The 19,208-nt window shown below is 58.5% G+C and overlaps 1 protein-coding gene and 1 non-coding gene across 2 annotated transcripts; one reads left to right on the top strand and one right to left on the bottom strand.

Moving 5' to 3' along the window:
* The first annotated feature begins 1,358 nt into the window (after positions 1-1,358).
* On the top strand, positions 1,359-1,430 carry TRNAA-CGC. The gene has a single exon. It is a non-coding gene; the product is annotated as a tRNA-Ala (tRNA).
* A 6,706-nt stretch (positions 1,431-8,136) lies between these two features.
* On the bottom strand, positions 8,137-18,642 carry PDGFB (platelet derived growth factor subunit B; the record flags this gene model as incomplete). Its single annotated transcript, XM_006776019.2, has 6 exons — positions 8,137-9,740; positions 10,084-10,233; positions 13,438-13,582; positions 14,899-15,104; positions 16,330-16,419; positions 18,528-18,642. Coding segments are annotated over 5 exons (681 nt in total), but the record flags the coding sequence as incomplete, so codon positions are not given.
* Between the last annotated feature and the right edge of the window lie 566 nt (positions 18,643-19,208).

Raw genomic sequence — 19,208 nt, 5'->3', positions numbered from 1 at the left:
TACAGGCGTTTTGACTGGCTTGTTTCACTGAGCAAAATGTCCCCACGGCTCATCCATGCTTAGCATGTGTCAGGCTCTCCTTCCTCTTTGAGGCTGACCACTACTCCATAGTGTGTAGAGATCGCACTTCGGGTGTCCATTCACCCCTCGGTGGACACTGGGGCAGCTCCCACCGCTTGGCTGGTGTGCAGAAAGCTGCTACGAACCTGGTACCCGTATCTCCTCGGAGCCTCTGCTTCCGGTTCCTCTGTGTGTGTCCAGGAGCAGGACTGCGGGACCACGTGGGGATTCCAGCTTTTTGAGGAGCCATCAGACTGCTTTCCACAGAGGCTGCGCAGGGGCCGTTTCACAGTGAACCTGAGTTTGACCTTGAAGGTGACCCTGGGCATGTAGATGTGGGGAAAGGCCCTGCACACGGGGATGGAGGGAGAAGGTGTAGCCTGAGCAGCAGACTGGGGAGGAAGAGGCTGGGATGGGGCCAGGGCACAGGACTTTGCGCATCTTAATGGTGGGTGTGACCCTCACCTGGGGACAGGAGCCCCAGAGGGTTTTATTTGTTTGTTTTTAAGATTTCAACTTTTTATTTATTTATTTTTAAAAATATTTTTTATTGATTTCAGAGAGGAAGGGAGAGGAAGAGAGAGACAGAAACATCAATGATGAGAGAGAATCTTCTATCAGCTGTGGATAGAGCTCCCAACTCGGGCATTGCCGTGACCAGAATCGTAAGTCGACGCTCAACCACTGAGCTGTGCCAGCCGGGCAACATTTCAACTTCAGTATATATATATCGCTGATTTGAGAGAGACCATCAGCTGCCTCCCAACTGGGGATCAAATCCACAACCTGGGTATGTGCCCTGACCAGGAATCGAACCCACGACGTTTCAGTGTATGGGTTGACACTCAACCAACTGAGCCATCAGGGCCACAGGTTTTGAGCAAATGAATGACTGGACCCCTCTGTCCCCAGAAAGCTACCAGGCACTGAGAGTGAAGTAGACAGCGGCCGAGGGTTTTGGGGGTTGGGAAGCCCAAGAGGAGGCTCTGGCTGGTTGAAGCAAGAGCGAGTGGAGATATGAAACCAAGGCCACAAAAGGAAAAAGAAAGAACAGTGAGGATGGAGCCAGGCCAACAGGGCAGGGACCAGCGTGCAGCCAGTGAAGCACTTGCCTCAGGCACAGGTTTAAATAGATACTTATATTTTATTTAAATGAAAGAAGTGACAGGGTCAAGATCAGGGAGGGGCGGGAGAGGCATTGCGCCAGTGCAGGGTTGGAGCCGGCTTTAATTGAAATTTGAGGCTTGGCTCATGGCAGAATTTTTGCATTAACTTGTATCTGAAGAAACATCGGCGTTGGGGGTGTAGCTCAGTGGTAGAGCACGTGCTTCGCATGTACGAGGTCCCTGGTTCAATCCCTGGCACCTCCACTTTTCCTTCGCCAACCCCTTTTCTCATGTGTTTACTGTTCGTAGAAAAAGGGAGCCCAGTGGATTACTTTTGTTGTTCTCCCACTCCCTGGGGCTTGCCAACTCCCAGCTCAGGGCACTGGCAAAAGGAAGGTAAGAGGAAGGAGGAAGGGAAAAAAATGCATTAAAATATTACTTATCTTGCCTTAGCCATTTTGGTTCTGTGGATTGAGCATCAGCCTGTGGACCAAAGGCAACCAATTGATGTGTTTCTTTCACATCGATATTTCTCTCTCTCTTTCCTCTCTCTAAAAATCAATGGGAAAATACCTTCAGGTTAGGATATTTAGACTAGTGGTCTGGTGCACAAAATTCATGCACATTAAAAGGGAATTAATTAGAGGAAATGTTTTAATATTGCTATTTGCCCTTTCTCTATAATAGAAGTGTCAGAAAATTAGTAAAATGTATATGAAAATATTCCTCCTGTCAGAGTCTGGGGCGTGCCACAGGACCTGGAGTCAAGTCCCTGCCCACCTGCATGCACCTCGAAATTGCACAAGACCCAGAACTGGCTGGCCCCACCCACCTCAAGCCCCGTCAGGTGGGGGGCACAGCCTGAGGTCGCCAGCCCTGCTGGGCAGGGGGCACAGCCTCAGGTCCCCGGTGAACCCTCAGGGGCACAGCCTGAGGTCCCCCGTCAAGCCCCGCCAGGTGGGGGGCACGGCCTGAGGTCCCCCATCAAGCCCCACCAGGGGCGGGGCACAGCCTTAGTCTCCCACCCCAGCCTCGCGCCACGCAGCCTCAGGTCCCTGATGGTCGCTTGTTACGGCTCATTACGGGAACCCCACCTCTGCTGTGGGCTCAGCCATCTTGTGATGGTGTGATGGAGTGAGGGTCCATTTGCATATTACCTTTTTATTATATAGGCTATTACATATCCTGATCACTGAGTTTTTGGTGCCCCTGGAACTTCACTCCAGAGATGAGCACCTCATTCACGCACCCTCGTCCTAGGCTGAGGGACAGATCCATATGGTCATCCAAGGGCATTCACTGGGGGGCCAGTGATGTGCCTGCAACTGCACATCAGGGGATCAGGGGTCCAATAATAAGTGAAGTGGTCGTAGTTCTCTGTCCTCAGGTTTACGGCCATGTAGAGATAATAAATCCGAGGGGAGAGCCCGGGCAGGAGGGAATGAAAGAGTGGGACATGAGGAGACAAACCTGGGGCTGCTGTTTTGCTTCATTGTTTTTCCACCCACTCCCCGAACCCTATACCACGGGGCTTGAACCTGTGGACCACTGTCCTCTATAGAACCCAAAAATACCAGCCACCCACGGCCTCTAATTCCCTTGCACCCCGGGCCTTCCAGGCTCACCAATCAGACGCACTGGCCCAAGACTTCAAAACAGAACTTGCGCTGCAGAGCAGAGGGCTTCTGTGCTGAGCGCCAGGGCAGCAGTGCCCGGGGCTGGTGTCGGGTGTGGGCACGCTGGTCCCCGGGGGGCCGCCGCATCCTGTGGGTGCTCGCCGGCTGACCTCATGGGCCGTCTGGGAGTACCGGTCCTGTCTGCTCCCCGCAGCCCAGGTCTCCAGCTCACTCAGGATTCATGAGTCACCCAACATTCTTCGAATACCCTTTTGAATATCTCTTCTTTGAGCATCCTCTGCTTAAGTTCACCTGAGTTAGTTTCTAACGCCTGCGCGAAGAATGTTGCCTTATATAGAAATCGGTGCCAGGGGTGGCTGCAGACAATGGGTACTGGAGGAAATTCAGAGAAGCGGGTAGATTGTCTGATCTGCTTGGCTGCACCCAGTAAAACCCCAACATGTGACGAGGGAGTGGGCCTGGAATCCTATGCATGCAGATGGACAGGGGAATTCAGACTCGCCGCCCGAGTCACCTGGAATGAAGGGCCCATTGAAGGCACAGCTTTGAGAGGGAGACTCCAGCCCTTGGAGAGAATGAAAGGCCGGGCATCGGACTGTGGGTGTGGCTGCTGATTCTCACAGTACAGCCAGACGGGTGAAGAAACAGATGACAGACAGTGCCCTTGGGCTCCTGGATCTGTCTCCTGCTTCAACAGTGTTTGGACAGAACAGACCCAGGGACGCCCCTGCTTCCAGCCTCCGACCCCCCTCCACCGTCTTTTCCAATCGCCACTTTTGGAACCACTTCTGAGACCAGCCGACACACCGTTATTTTTCTACCTTAGCTCCTCATTGCCGAACAAACATGAGCTCCCAAATTCGTCAGAGTTATCCCACCGAGTGGAGGCTGCGGTCAACCACCTGGCCAGCCTGCCTCTGGGGGCCTCCACACCTACCTCTCCCTGGGCTTCTGTTTCGATGGGGACGGTGTGGCTCTCCAGGACAGGGCCCCTTCTTCCTCGAGTTGGTGGAGAAGAAGCGAGAGGGCTCCGTGACCACCTCTTAAAGATGCAAAACCAGGGCAGTGGCCGCATTCTCTTCCGGGACGTGCAGGAGCCCCCCACGGTGAGTGGGCAAAACTCAGGGCGCCATGGCAGCCGCCCTGGCCTTGGAGAGGAACCTGAACCAGGCCCTTGTGGCACCGCAGGCCTGGGTCCTACCCGCAGGCCCTCCTCTCTGCGACTTCCTGGAGAACCACTTCCGGGGTGAGGAGGTGAAACTCATCAAGAAGATGGGCGACACCTGACTCACCTCCGCAGGCTGCGGCCCCCAGGCTGGGCTGGGCGAGTATCTATTCCAAGGCTCAGCCTCAAGCACGACTAGGAGCCTTTGGAGCCCAGAGGCCTTCAAGTGGCCTCTCGCATTCCCCTGTGTCTGGCTTTTGTCTGAGCCTCTCCCCAAACCACTACGCATTCTTTTAACCACCCTGAAGCCCTCTCCCATGCACTGGACCAAATGGAAGGAAGGAAGGAAGGAAGGAAGGAAGGAAAGACAATCTCCTAAATCCTGAGCTCTTGGCCCAAGACCCAGTTCAATAACTGAGGACACCCATGCTTGCTAACAGCACCTCTTCATCTTGCAGCCACAACGATGAGAGACCCAAAAATGAAACTCAAAATTTGGGCCCGCAGAATGGCGACCCACCGATCGGCTGCTGCCTGGCCTCACCCACTCTGCCCGGTGGAAGCGAGCGGGCTGAGTATGAAAGAGCGAGCTCAGCATTTGCACGAAGTCACAGGGGAGGGTTTAGGCGAAGCTGAACCTCCCGAACCCCCAACCCCCACCCGGCCCCCCATGGCGGGCAGAAGCAGCCTCTTCTCACTGTCTGATGTCCGCCCCTCCCCGCCTCCTCGGTGTCTTCAGACCACAGCTGGGGCAGAATTGAATATCAACCCAAACCAAAATCTGGGCAGAACTTTGCTATTTCATATCATTAAAAATCTGGTGGCAATGTGTGAATGGGAGCTGAGTGGGCTGTTAACACAGCGCACCAACCGGCGGCGCCGGCTTTCGGTGCCAGCCTCCTCGCTGGGGGTGGCGCTAATTGTTTCCGGGGCTGGCGTGTTGGCTGGCACGGGGCACTGAGCCTGACGCAGCGGTGGCCCCCGCTCGCTGACGTGGAGATGACAGAAGTGCCGAGTGTACCGCAGAGACGGCGTGCACATGAACCACGGGGGACCCCGCACCCGGCCCGCCCCTGTGAGAGCCCCACAGCCTCCCGAAGACCTCGGTGTATGGGAGAAACCAAGGCCCTGGGAGGTGTGGGTGGGGTTAATGGGCCACAAGGTCCCCGGGGCAAAATGGGTGAGTGACCCGCAGGCTCTGGGCTTCTACACACAGAAAGGTCTGGTAAACAGAGGTCTGGCTTGAGCCCCCAGAGGCAGACCCTGGTGCCTGCCCAGGCCCAGACCCCAGTCAGTCCACAGACCCAGAGGCCCCTAATGAGGAAAGGACCTGATGTGACCCCCAGGGGCTGTGGCCGCTTACAGGAGACCGTGTGCCCTGGGGAGGGGGAGGGGCTTGGACCCCCGAGTCCCTGCTTCCTCGTCTGTAACACGGGACAATGGCACCGCCTGAAAGGACTGCCGGGTTAATTGAGTAGAATAAGGGGACGGTGCCTGGAATACAAATGCATGTGTTGGCTGCAGCTGAACTTTTAATCCCTCTGTGATTTCGTGGTCATTCTTTCCATCTTCACTGCACTGTGATCAGCCATTTGCTCGGTGAGAGTTAAAAAATAACCCTACCGTGGACTGCGGGTACAGTACGCACCAGGCGCCATGCTCGGGCTCATGTCTCTAACCTACACAACAGCTCTGCCAGCCGTGCAGTGGGAGCTAGCAATGCTGGCATGAGGACCTCATCATGCGCTGTCGCTGAACCTGTGTTCTCTCTACTGGGGCACCAAGCTCCTTAGAAGTTAATAAAACAAGGTGGCAAGTACAGAGCTTGGGACACGGTGACAGTGATAAATAGAGAGGAGATGAAGGAGGGGGATAGGTGGGTGGGTAAATGGCTGGGTAGGTGGATGGATAGAAGGATGGATGGATGGATGGATGGATGGATGGATGGATGGATGGATGAGTAGGCAGATAGGTGGGTGGGAGGATGGATGGATGGATGGATGGATGGATGGATGGATGGATGGATGGATGGATGAGTGGATGGATGGATGGATGGGCAGATGAATGAGTGGATGGATGAAGAGGCAGATGGATGGATGGATGGATGGATGGATGGATGAGTAGGTAGATGGATGGATGGATGAATGAGTGGGTGGATGGAAGGAGGATGGATGGATGGATGAGTGAGTGGGTGGATGGAAGGAAGGAGAGGTGTAGACATGGAAGGAGGTGATGGCTGGTAGACTTAGAAAATGGATTCAACATGACCCCACCCTTGAGGACCCCTCAGTCCAGGAAGCTGCAGTGCTAAGCAGGGAGCAGCTGAGGAGCTGAAATAGTTCATCTGTGGTTTGTGACACCCTCAGAGTCTGCAGTTTTCCAGCCACACCATAGTGCGTGTGATGATCAGCCAGGCAAGCTGTGACTTGGACCGACACGATTGCTCCAATAACAGACCTTTACGTTCATTCATTTGACAAGCATTTACTGAGCACCTACTGTGTACCAGGCACTATGCTAGACTCTGGGGACAGTGTCATGAACAAAATAACTCCATGTGGAGCTTCCATGTGGAGACAAGGAAAGAATAGATGTGGGAGGAGCCGACGAGGATCAGTGCTATGGAGATAAATAAAGCAGGTGACAAGGGGGTTCTGGAAGGATTGGACAGAGGGGGCCTGCTGGTCTGACACTTGGTTGGAGGCCAGAAGTAAGGGCGGGGGCCAGTGAGGCCTGGAAGTCAGGCCGGGATCTAGAAGGAGCAGTGACGTTCCTAGGATCACACAATAACTGGGCCGCTGAGTGGGGACTATAACCCACAGGTGTTATGTGCAGGTGTTGGGGTTCTGGGGCTCCTGGTCTGACCCTAAAACAGAGTGGAGACACACCAGCTACGGTGTCGGCAGAGGGGACCTTGTCGGGATCCGGCCAGCGAGGAGCTGCGTGGCCTTCATCTCTCTAAGCCAGTGGCCATCACTTCGCCGCTCATGCTCTTCTCCTTTCCTTAACCCAAGCTGCGAGTATTAAGGATTCACAGATACGTTACTTCATACGTGATAAACGCTCGCTATTTTGTTATTTATGGAGCCAAATGCTAAGCCTCCAACGAGGGCTCAGGGCTGCGCTGGCACAGGCCTGCACCCTCTCATTTCATCTCCTGGTGAAACCGGCCCCTCCCCCTCCAGCCAGAGCCTGCCCTGGTGCCCGGGCCCAGGACACGGGGGGTTTGGTGGCGAGGGGACGAGGGGAGCATCCCACACACGGGGTGGGGCAGGCAGGGTGAGGAGTTTCCAGGCAAACCCCTCTGACCCGCTCCACCCACCACCCCACAGGCCGACTCCGCTCCTCCAGCTCAGGCCTAGGAATCCCAGGATGAGCTTAAACCACGTGGTTATAAAAGCCCCAAGAGGAGGCAGACATGTGCCAGGGGCTCCAGGAGGTGAGTGAATGAAGGAAAGAGTCGATCACTCAACCACTCCGCCCTGGGGGACCCCAGTGTTGTTCACGCCAACCTCAGCCCCGTTGTGGCCGGCTCCACTTCCACACTTCCAGGGCCAGGAGCTCACACCTCCAGCAGCGAACGGTTTCAGTATTAGACAGTCCTGTGAGCCATTCTCCATCTCCTGGTTCCCCCTCAGCCCCCGGTGGCCTGCAGATGGGACCCAGAACGCGTTTGAAATCTGTTTCATGGGATGTTCCCAGGTCTTCGCAGGGAAAGCGCAGAGCCCACCGCTGGACGTCAAAGGCCGCAAGGCTCCTGGTCTTCGTCTTGTTTCAGGTGAGGTTTGGGCCCAAGAGGGGCTGTGCTTGCCCGAGGCCACAGAGCTGGCTGCAGGCTCAGCCACGATCAGGCTGTACACCCCACTTTCCACTGAGCTCCCTCTCAATGCAGAGCCCCGCTGGGACCTCCTCCAGCCGTCCCCACATTGAGGACCCCTCCCAACAGCCAGCCCAGCTCTGTGATGGGGAGCATCTGCTTCCCTTACGGGGACCCTCGGGCCGGGGAAAGCATCTCTGGTCACTGCCAGTGAGAGGCACAAGGCCGGGGCCTGGGGTCCAGGCATCAGGAGCTGCTGCAGGACCAAGACCCAGAGGGAGGACTGTGTGGCTCTTGCCCACCCCCAGGCAGAGGCCTCCCCCGGAGCAGCAGGCCCACACGTGTGCGCACGCATGTGTGTGTGTGTGTGTGTGTGAGCGTGAGCGTGCGCCGAGCCTCCCGGAGTGAGAGGAACACACAGCAAGCTGTCAGCAAGTTCTGCCAACGCGGAAAGGGTAACCGCGCGCGCGGTGCCAACAGACAGGCCTCCAGCGGATTCATTTGGTTTGGTTTTCGTGGTTATTTTTTTTTACAACTTTAAATACGGAATATAAATAAATTTTACATTTAAAAAATAAAAGGAAAGCCCCCAAAAATATAATCACCGACTTTACAAACTGAAGGAAGCAGGTTGGGGGGGGGGTGAGGGGGGAAGTGCAGTAGAAGACGGGAAGGGAGCTCAGAACCCACCCCTAGGGGCCTGGGGATCTTTTCCCTCCCCCTCCCCCCAGCCCAGCCACCAGAGGTGGAACTCAAAAGGGTCTAAGATGGGGGAGCGTGCCCCCCACCCACCCACTGGAGACTTTCCCTTGAGTTTTCACACCTGCCTGGGAGCGGGACTGCTTGAGCGAGGACGTGGGGAAATGGAGGCCAGGCGGACAACGTCTTACCTCCGGCCCTCCATGAGCTCGCTCCTGTCCAGCCACTCCAAGCCAGGGGCCGGGCCAGGGGCACAGCCAGTGCACACGGAGCCTTTGTGTCAATTAGGAAAAGACACGTGTCCTCCCCCTGCCCGAAGCTGTCATAATAAACACACAGATGGGCCGTGCCTGTGATGGGAACAGTGGTCCCGCCTGGGGTGCGCTGGGCAGTGCGGCCTGGGCAGGGCGCCCTGCACGGTCTTGCATGGCAGTGTGGGCTGGGATGTGATGGGAGCAGGCCCTCGGGTCACAGGAGCCTCCAGGAGGGGCGCCCCCTCGGTGGACCAGAGGGAGATGCAGGGTGGAGGTAGAGGTGAAACGGAGGAGGACGCAAAAGGAGGCGCGCAGGAGGCAGTGGATGCCCAGGTCCCCCCCTGCACCCACCTCCAGGGCAAACTTCATCTCTAACCCTTCGAAATGGCTCTAGGCTGCCTGGCGCTTGGGCCGCACTTGCCCGGAGGAGTCCACATCTTCAAAGATGTCATATGTATAAAGGAAAGAAGGCCGCTGCGAGCACAGGTGACCAGGAGCGGCGACCGGGCCTGGGCTCTGTGGGAGGGGTTTCTCCAGTCTGTGCTCCCCCTGGTCTCAGCCACAGGAGCAGGGGCACTCCAGCCGGCCTGGGGGTGTTCCCATCAGACTGCCCAGGGGCCAGGACCAGGCAGGCCGCGCAGAGAGGTCCTCGGGGCCACGGGCAGGGTTCTCAGAGCCAGTCTGCAGCTCGGGGTGGCCCGGCCAGGGGGCCCCTCCCCCCTCAGTTTCTCTTGTGCTCTTTTCCCAGGTCCTGGGGTCGGAGGGAGGAAGACCTCGATGGAGTCCAGATCCTTCATTTCCTTCTCAAGCTTCCGGGCAAGACGCTGGAGGCCGCTGAGGGGAGACCCGCTGGCAGAGGGGTGGACGGACGGACGCGTGGAGGGGCGGGGGAAGCACCATTGGCCGTCCGAATCAGGCATCGAGACAGACGGACGAGGGGAACAATATTATCACTCCAAGGACCCCATGGGGGCGATACAGCAAATACCTTATTAAATAACCCTGTAAGCCAAGCAGAGGGACACGGGGGCTCAGAGACATGCCCGTGCACAGGCCCCCTTGCTGGGGGCAGGGAGCTGGGGTCCACCGGTCGTCCCTGATCTCCAGCAGCACTGGGGGCTGGACAGCTGAGGTTTAGGGGGCCCATTCTCTGCGGACAGAGCTGGGCTGGGGTCTCCAAACCTCCCGCCCACCTGCCCCATGGGAAAATTCCATTGATAACTGGGCAGAGGGGACCCAAGCTTCGGGCCCACATGGTGTATGGGAAAGCGCCCCTCCCTCACCCCTCCCCCAGCCCAAGCCCAGGCCGCAGGGTCTGGGCCTCCGTCTCCCCGCCTGCCCTCACCTGCCCGCGCTCTCCTGCAGACGCCCTAGGCTCCCAGGGTCTCCTTCAGCGCCTTCTTGTCATGCGTGTGCTTGAACTTCCTGTGCTTCCCCTTGGGGGGCCTGCGGACTCGCACCGTTCGAACGGTCACCCGAGTTTGGGGCGTCTTGGCTGCTTGAGAAAAAGAAGGTGTTGTCAGCAGGCTGACAGCCCTGTGGGGTAGGGATGGGGGGTCCTACCCCTCTCCACCAAGGCCTGCCACAGACCTCCCCAGAGTCTCTGGGCTGAGGGAAGGGGCCAGACCTCCTGGGTTCGAATCCCAACTCCACTGCTCACCAGCTGTACATGCCTTGGGAACAGTTACTGAACTGCTCCGTTCCCCCATCTGTGAAATGGGGGTAATAAGGCTGCCCACCAGATGGGACTGGTGGAAGGAATAAATGAGTGTCCTGGCGAACACAGAGGGGAACAGATTGTAGCTTAAGTTCGTGGTCAGTACCCCACCAACATGCCCTTTATTTCCAGGCCCCTTGAACTTGGATCTGTTAACCAATCAAAGGAGGCGGAGTGGCGCTGTGCCAATTCCAGGCGTGAGCCTTAAAAGGGCCTGGCAACCCCCACCTTTGCACCTTGGGGAGCCCTGTGCCACCACATAAGAAGTCTGGCTGCTCTGCTGTGGAGCCTACACAGGGAGGAGACGCCCTGGGTGACGGAGCGGGACAGAGGCCCAGCTGTCCCCGTGCAGCCCCCAGGTGACTGACTGCAACTACAAGAGATGCCAGTAGAACCGCCCTGCTGAGCCCCGACAGCCCACAGACCAGACAGAAGGCAATGGCTGTGGTCCTGGCCACAAAGTGCAGAGTAAGGCGTGATCAGCGACCAGTGGCCGACCGACCGGCAGCGGCTCTTATCCACTGTTGTCTTATTTCCTCTGCTTGACCCCCTATTGAGTTCTCCTCCCACCAGCCCTGCGGCCCCTTGCCGTCCTGGGCTTTGGGCCAGAACCACACACAGAGCTGGGCCTTTCCCGCGGTCGCACCTGTCACCCGCCGGGCCCTGCCACCTGGAGAAACAGCACAGCGGGCAGGCCAGCGCCGGCGCCGGGCCAGGCCACCTGGGTCCCATCTTTTGTGTTCTTTGGGGCAAATCATGTAAACTCTGTGGCTCAATGTCCACATCTTTACAACTGAGCCGCCAGCGCCCTGGCCTCCTGGGGAGAGGAGATAAGACACAGAAATAGCCAGAAACTCCGCGCTGGCACTTACCACGCACCTGGCAATGTTTGCCCTCACAGAGGGTGGACGTGTCTACACTTAACAGATGAGGAAACTGAGGCGGGGGGCTGGGATGTAAGCCAGGGATCTGCCTCTACAGTCCACACTGTCAAGCCCTCTGCTGGAAGCCGGGGCAGGGAAAACTCTCTGCCAAGCTCAAGGCCCATCTCTTCCTGGACACTCCCAAGTTCTCCCCGGCCCATCGGCTCTGGGGGGCCAACACCTGACCTCCCACGAGGCAGCTGCCCCAGCTCTGCACTGCAGGGACTCAGGGCCTCTGCACCAGGAGAGCCACTGAAGGGCTGGAGCTTCCCACCCAGAGACCAGGCCACCAGCAGGACGGACGCTGGGCTGGCGAAGCCCGAGGCAGCTCAAGGTGGTCACACAGCTCAGACGGGACAGAGCAGTGGTCTGAGCCCAGAGGTCTGACACGGACCACCACGTCACACGGCCGCACCGCCCAGCCTGGGCCCAGCCCTGGACAGCTGCCAGGAGCACCGTCCCACGGGGCCAACATGCTGCACCTGAAATGGCAAGGCCTTATCTACATGCTAACCGTGCGACGTGCCTCCCAAGGAAATGGTCTGGAAAACCGCGTGTAACGAATGCATGTGAAAAAAAAAACAAAAAAAACCCTATTCTAAACGTAAAGAATAGGAATTTTCCTGGGTAGAAAAGTCATTCTCCACGTTAACTCTATAAATACTCTACAATACGTCAGTTTGCAGCTGTCAGGTTATCAGCCTTCCCAGGGCATCCGGGCCTCCGCGTGGCTCTGGGAACAGACTGAAAAGGCTGAGACGGCCCTGCCTTCAAGAGGCTTGTTAATAAGAAATCACCGTTCTGTCCCCTAACAATAGAAAGCTCCTGAAAAGCGCCCGGCCAGTGTGGCTCAGTGGTGGAGCACCACCCCATGCACCAAGAGGGCCCTGGTTCGATTCCCAGTCAGGGCTGTGTCCATTGCATTATCTTTTTTTTTTTTAATATATTTTATTGATTTTCCACAGAGAGGAAGGGAGAGAGATAGAAAGTTAGAAACATCGATGAGAGAGAAACATCGACCAGCTGCCTCCTGCACATCTCCCACTGAAGATGTGCCCACAACCCAGGTACATGCCCTTGACCGGAATCGAACCTGGGACCTTTCAGTCCGTAGGCCGACGCTCTATCCACTGAGCCAAGCCGGTTTCGGCCATTGCATTATCTTAATGATTCTCATTTGGTCCTTTCTGCAAACTTTTTAAAAATTATTTTTATTGCTTTTTTTTTTTAGAGAGAGAGTGAGAGAGAAACATCGATGTAAAAGCAAAACATTGACCCACCGATTCCTGTACGGCCCTGGTAGGATCTAGGATCGAGCCTGCACCTGGGGCATGTGCCCTGACTGGAAATCGAATCGGCAACCCTTCGGTGTATGGGACGACACCCAACCAACTGAGCCACACCAGCCAGGACCTTACTGCAAGCTTTTGAGGGAGAAAAGGCAGCCGGATACAGTCTAAACCACCCAGAACTAGATGTTACAAGACCTGGGACTAGCTGTGTGACCTTGAGCAAGACCTCAGCTTCCCTGGGCCTCTGGCACCCCCTCTATACAATGTGGAGGAGGCCATTGAACCAGGTCATTTTTTGGTCCTTTTCAACTCTTCCAGCCTAACGATGCCCCTGATTTGTGAGATCTAAAGATGGGAATGAGACTTCGGTTCAACCCCGTCTCTCACATCCCTGCTGCACGGCTGCCCAGCCTCTGTTCGCACACCTCCAGTGACAGGAAACTCACTCCACCACAAGGAAAGGGATGCCGTCCCGGACCCCTGACTAGTAGATGAGTTAAAATCCCTGTCTGCTGGCCTTGCCTCTTGGCCCTAATTTCCCCCCCAAGGCCGTAGGAATGAATGTGTTTTTTCATCCCCAGGATAAGGTGTCAAATATCTGAAGACGATATACATGAAGTCTTCTCTTCTCCAGGCCCTGGTTCCTCCCCATTCCATGCTCTCATTCAACCAAGGAGGGGGCTGTGGCATCAAATCAGCTGCCAGGGGAGAGGGGGCTGCCCGGCTGAGCCATCAGAGGCACACCCGGGACCTGGACCGACAGGTACCTCGCTGCTCCTGGGAGCTCCCTGGGGTGCGGCTCACAGGTCGTGCAGGAACCACGGTCACACAGCGGCAGGCCAGGTGGTCCTCCAGGGTCACCGTGGCCTTGTTGAAGATCAGCCTCTTCTGCACCATCTCAATCTTTCTCACCTGGAGGACAGAATCAGCCCAGGGCCTCCGTCAGACCAGCGGGAAGGGGCTGCGGGAGCCACCTGCCTGCTCTTCCCGCCCCAGCCTCCCCTGCGGGGATCTTTCCTCGAAAGCCTGGAGCGCTGAGAGCGGCAGGGCAGACGCTGCGGCCCAAACAATAGCAGGACCTTGGCCTCTGCCCTTCTCGTAGCTTTTCCATCAAAACAAGCCCTCCCACCCTGTCCTTCGGCCTGGCCAGAGCCCCCTCGGCCTCCCAGAGAGGGGGAAAGGCATTTCCGGGCAGAGTGCCGGCCTGCGGTGTCCTCATTCCTGGAGCGCCAGCCAAGGTCAGGGGCTGTGGCAGAGGCGGGGAGATGGTTGTCTGGAAGGAAGTGGGGGGAGGCTTTATCCAGGAGGGGGGCGGGAAGGGGGAGGGCAGCTGTCAGGTGTCCATCTTTAGGGCTGAAGCGCTGGGGACAGGAGAGAGCACGACAGTGGGCAGCGTGGTGTGGAGTGACAGGTCATCGCGGGCGCGGGGCCCAGGCCTGCGGTGGAAGGTGGGCGCGAGGAAGGGGAGGGGGCGAGGCGGGGCCAGCAGAGTGTTCGGTCCAGCCCGAGCTGGTGTGTGGGTGAGGCTGGCCAAGGGTCCCCCTGACACTGCTCTGCCAGGCTGCGATCAGGAGCTCCCCGGGGCGGCCTCCACCCTAAAACGCCCCCTTGAGTCAGGGTGACCCAGTATTTCCAGAAAAGAGGCAGGAGTCGGTGTTCAGACTCCTGCTAAGGGCGGTCGCCCCCCCACTCCCCACCTCCTGCCTCAGGCAGCGCCCTCTTTATTAAAGACACAGCTTGTCCCGGGGAGGTGAGTGGGCCTGGCAGACACAGGGGAGCCTTCCTCTCTGTGCAGGGCCAGGACAGGGGAGAGCTTTGGGGGACTCTGAGCAGCTGCCCGGCACATTCTGGCGGTCAATGTGCTTGTAGAAGGTCTCTTCCAGAGACACTTGGGGTTGTGTCCCTGCAAAGGACGAGGCAGCACCGTGACTGGACGTCCTACACCAGCCTGCCTGGGGTCTGCCTGTGGCTTTGGGTCACAGCAGCTGGACGGCCACAGAGGACGCTGGGGCAGCCTCAGCACAAGTGTCCAGAGAGCGCCCGCTCTGGACAGAGCCAACCCCTTGGAAGCCTGGTCCGTGAGGCACAAGCCCCTGCGGGCAGCGGGGCCAGCGGCTGGGCCAGTGCAGGGGTGTGCAGACGGGATGGGGGGGCGCTCACCTGGACGGGGCGCAGCTGCACCTGGGTCGGGGGCTGGGCCAGTGCAGACGGGATGGGGGGGCGCTCACCTGGACGGGGCGCAGCTGCACCTGGGTCGGACGGCACTGCACCTTGTGGTTGTTGCAGCAGCCGGAGCAGCGCTGCACCTCCACGCAGGGCGGCCACACCACGTAGTTGGCGTTGCTGCGGTCGATGAGGCTCCGGGAGATCTTGAACACCTCCGTGCGGATCTTGCACTCGGCAATCATGGCTGGCTCGGCGACCGTGGAGGAATCTGAAGGGAGAGGGGACCCTTGTCAGGAGGGAGGGCCGGCCCAGAGCCCCCACCTGGCAGGAAAGCGCAGCGGGGACCCCTGCGCTGCTCTCTTGCTGCATGGCTGCCCAGGCCCCTCTTCCTCCCGCGTCAGGAGAGGCTCCGAGTCCTGGCCGCCATCAGCCGTGGGGCTTGAACTGGCGGCTCAGTTCCCCCACGTGCAAACGGGGTGACCTATACTCAAAAACCATTGTTAGGGTCCAGTGAGATCACGCGTGTGGTAAAGGTCAGACTCTTTCCTCCAGCCTTCACTCACTTCCCTCTGTGATTTCACACCCTGGGCGTTCGTCCGAATGTGGCCCTTACTTGTATGTTATCTCGTAATCATTTTGCTTTGCTGTTTTACACTGTAATCTTTCCTGACCTCACTGCTTCTTTCGCAGCCACAGTTTCCTCATCTAGGAAATGGGAGAATGGCAGCGCCTAGCCAGCACCTGCAGACCTAGGCGCGCTATGCGTGACACCTGTCCGACGGCAAGCGGAGAGTCAGTGCTGGGCCGGTCACTGTGCACATAGAGACCCGAGGCTCAGAGAGCCGATGAGCGGCCCGCACCCACAGAGCGAGGAGTGGGACCCGGCCACCGGCTCTTACACGGAGGTCTCCCGGCACCATCTACAGTACCGGAGGACTGCAGGTGGGAAGAGAGGAGGAGGGGGTGGGAGGGGCACTTGCTTCGCTGGGAAGGCTCCCATGGGACCTAGGGAGCTACATGGCCCTTCGGGCTCTGCAATCGAGCGGGAAGCAGTTCCAGGCTTTGGTCCGGGCCTGCTGTCCCAGGCCACAGCCTCAGTCACAGCAGACACGCAGCCAGGAGGGCAGGGGTTCAACCCAGAGGCACTGTTGGGATCCCAGTCCTGCTGCTGCCAGTCAGCTGTGTGGCCACGCCTACTTCTTTCCCTTTCTGGGCTCCAGTTTCCAACGCCATAAAACGGGTTAATAATATCTAATTCTAGGGTTGAAGTAGTGAAAAACAAGCTTAACAGCATTATATTTAGGAAGCAGTGTGCGCTGGGGGGGTACATGAGGACCCAACTCAACATAAGCTATTTAAGGGTGCTACTGTCCCTTAGCTCAACTCAGGCCGAAGCGGGGGATGAACGGGGTTGACCCTCAAAGCCCTGAACAGGGGCCTCCTTCCCTGGCTCCCACCTTCGCGGGGGGCCCCACGTTCACCCCGGATCTTACCGAGGCTCCTTCTCCCTCGGGACAAGCTCTCGGGCTCGCCTCCGGAACGGGACCGGGTCAAATTCAGGTCCAACTCGGCTCCATCTTCATCTGCAAGAGCAGGACAGTCAGATGCACTCTGGTCACTGCCGGCTGACCCGCCCGCAGCGTGGGGCTCCCCTCTGGCCCCCGGTAAACCTGAGTCCTAGCTCTGAGGATCCAACCCCAGGTGACTCAGGGCTCAGGGGGGGAGTGGGACCCTGATGGTATCCTCTGGGGGGACTTCAGCCCCACTCTGGGCTCCTCAGTCACATTTCTGGACAGAACTCATGTGAATGGAGTTAAAAATAGCCCTTCCCTTCTGCTACTGTGAGCGAACCCTCCTCGGCCTCCCGGGCAGGGCAGAGACCCAGAGCTCCGGAGGCCGCTTTCCAGTGCCCCTCCGCCCAGCGTTCCCATAGGAAGTGCTGAATGGAGAAATTCCCAGAATCCCCAGGGGGAACCGCATGCCCAGGACACAGCCCCTCTGGAGCCCCTGACAATGGCCCAGTTGGGCGGGAGAGAGGGAGGGAGGGAGAGGGATGGGGGTGGGGGCTGAAGGCAGAGGGGTGGGGTGCCGGGGCTGCTGGGATGGGGGAGCCTCACCCAGCCCCTTCTAGATCTTGTTCTCTCTCCACCTCCCAGTCTCTCACTGTGTTTCAGTCTTTCTCCCTCTGACCTCCGGCCCCATGTCTGCCCTACACTGTCCATTCCTTCCTAAGGTCACAGCCACACCGCAGCCCCCTTCTCTGGCCTGGGAAGCCCTCAGTTCAGCACCACCCCATCCCTCTCTCCGCTGCTGGAGGCGAGGGCTGGGCAGGGGGGCGGTGACTTGGTGCTGACGGTGGGCAAACTCCTCTAGCTCTCTCGTGGCCGAAAGCCGGCAAATTCCGAGGTGTCGGGGACCAGCTCCCGCGCCTCCACACAGCACCTGAGGCTCACAGGGTCTCCCATCCCACTGGCCCTGCGGGCTCCCAGGGGGTCCCGTGTGGAGGGGCGGCCCTAGAGCGGGTGCGCCTCCCTCCGGCTACTGTCCACGTCAGCGTGTGTGCCTCCCGCTCCCTTCCTCTCTCTGCATCTCTGGAGTGTCCCTGGTGGGGAGGAGATGGGGAAAAGATGTGCTTTGTGGAAAGGTTGCGTTGATTAGGAAAAAATAGCCACATGGTTGCCTCAAAACAGGCCTGCTATTGAAAACCTCGTCTCCGGGCCGACCCCCACCCGGGGTGTGGAGGGGCTGCCGAGGGTGGGGGCGAAGGCCCTTGGAAAGAAATAGCAGAAAGGCTAAATTTGGAAGTTGCCCCATTGTGTTGGCCAGGGCTGGCCAGCCGGGCATGGGGTGGGGGTGTGGGAGACGTCGGGTGGGAGGGGGCCTGGTGAACAATAGGTGGGCCCAGCTGGGGCCCCCTCCCGCCGGCCTCACCAGCCCCCAGCGCAGGAGGGTTTGAAAGGGCCCGGGAATGCTTTTGAGAGGGAGCCAGGGGCCCAACGGGGAGAGGAAACAAAGGCAGGAAATGCTGTCCCCCGTAGATAGCAGTCTGGGCAAGGATTACAAAGTGACAAAGAGACAAAACCCCAGAGGGAAGGGGAGCTGGGGGTGCAGGGCGGGTGATGACCAGGGCTCCAGGGAACAGGCCAGAGGTTAGAATAGAATGGAATTCGCCCTGAAGACAGCGTTTATAAATACATTCCCCACCCAGGCCGCCAGCCCCGCCACGTGTGTGCCACCGAGCACGTGCCCATTCGCTGAGTGTGCTCTTGGGCACGGGCAGGGCAGCCCGCTGGTCTGGGCCAGGTGTCCCCGGGAGACCTTGCAGAGCTGGCCCCGGGCCAGAGGGACAGGGAGACGGCTCTTCCACCACCACCACCACCCGCCCTGGCTGAGTTCACACCTGGATACTCACTGGGCAGATGCCCTAGACACCTTCTCCCCGCCCGGGGCGCCCCACCCTCCGCACCCAGCCAGAGACACATGTGGGTGCTTCTCCTGCCACGCCCCACGTCCCAGGTACCAACCCGTCTACCTCCTCAGCCCTGCCCCAGACAGGTGTGGCCCAGCCCTCCCCGGGCCGCCACAGGCCTGTGTTCCCCAGATGTCAAGGAAGGGACGGCCCTGGCCCTGCCCCTCCTGGCTCCCAGGGACGCAGGGGAGGCCCCGAGCAGTGGAGAAGGATTCCATTTACCTACGGAGTCTCCGTGCAGCAGCCGCTGGAGGTCATCGAAGGAGCGGATCGAGTGGTCACTCAGCATCTCGTAGAGCTCCTCAGGAATGGGGTCCCCCTGCCAGGCAGACACATGGGATCAAGTGAGCTGGGAGTGAGGGCTCTCCAGCCACGGCCCTCTTGCCCCCAGCACAGACACAACCTCCCATGGGAAGTTCCCACAGGGCCCCGCGGCCACGGACAGATGGACAGCCAGGCTGGGGTGGGCAGGAGGCGGATGCCAGGCCTGACAACCAGGAGCACAAAGTCCTGGGAGCCAGAACCTGCCAAAGCCTGTAAGACCCAGCCCAGATGCCTCATCCCCCCAAATAGGAGCCCCAGCTTGCTCTGAGCTCGGTTGGATTGGGCCTATCCTCCTCCATCACGCTATGGGTTCTGGAAGGCTCCACAATCTTTTTGCTTCCCCTCCACACCTGACAGTTAACGCCAGCCAGCGTTTGTCTTGGACGATTTCATGATCCCCATTTTACAGATGAGAAAACCGAGGCTCAAAGACGCAACACGCTTTGTCTGAGTCCTGAGCCCATTATCAGCAGAACCTGCCTTCAAACCCCAGTCTTCCTGACGGCAGAGCCTGTATCCCAGCCTCCTGGGCGCACAAGGTGTTTAAGAAATGCTTGAGAGTCGGACGGTCTCAGGAGG

Source organism: Myotis davidii, unplaced genomic scaffold (assembly GCF_000327345.1).
Source record: "Myotis davidii unplaced genomic scaffold, ASM32734v1 scaffold428, whole genome shotgun sequence".
In the NCBI taxonomy this organism is placed as follows: Eukaryota; Metazoa; Chordata; class Mammalia; order Chiroptera; family Vespertilionidae; genus Myotis; species Myotis davidii.
This window is presented reverse-complemented; position numbering and strand designations above follow the sequence as displayed.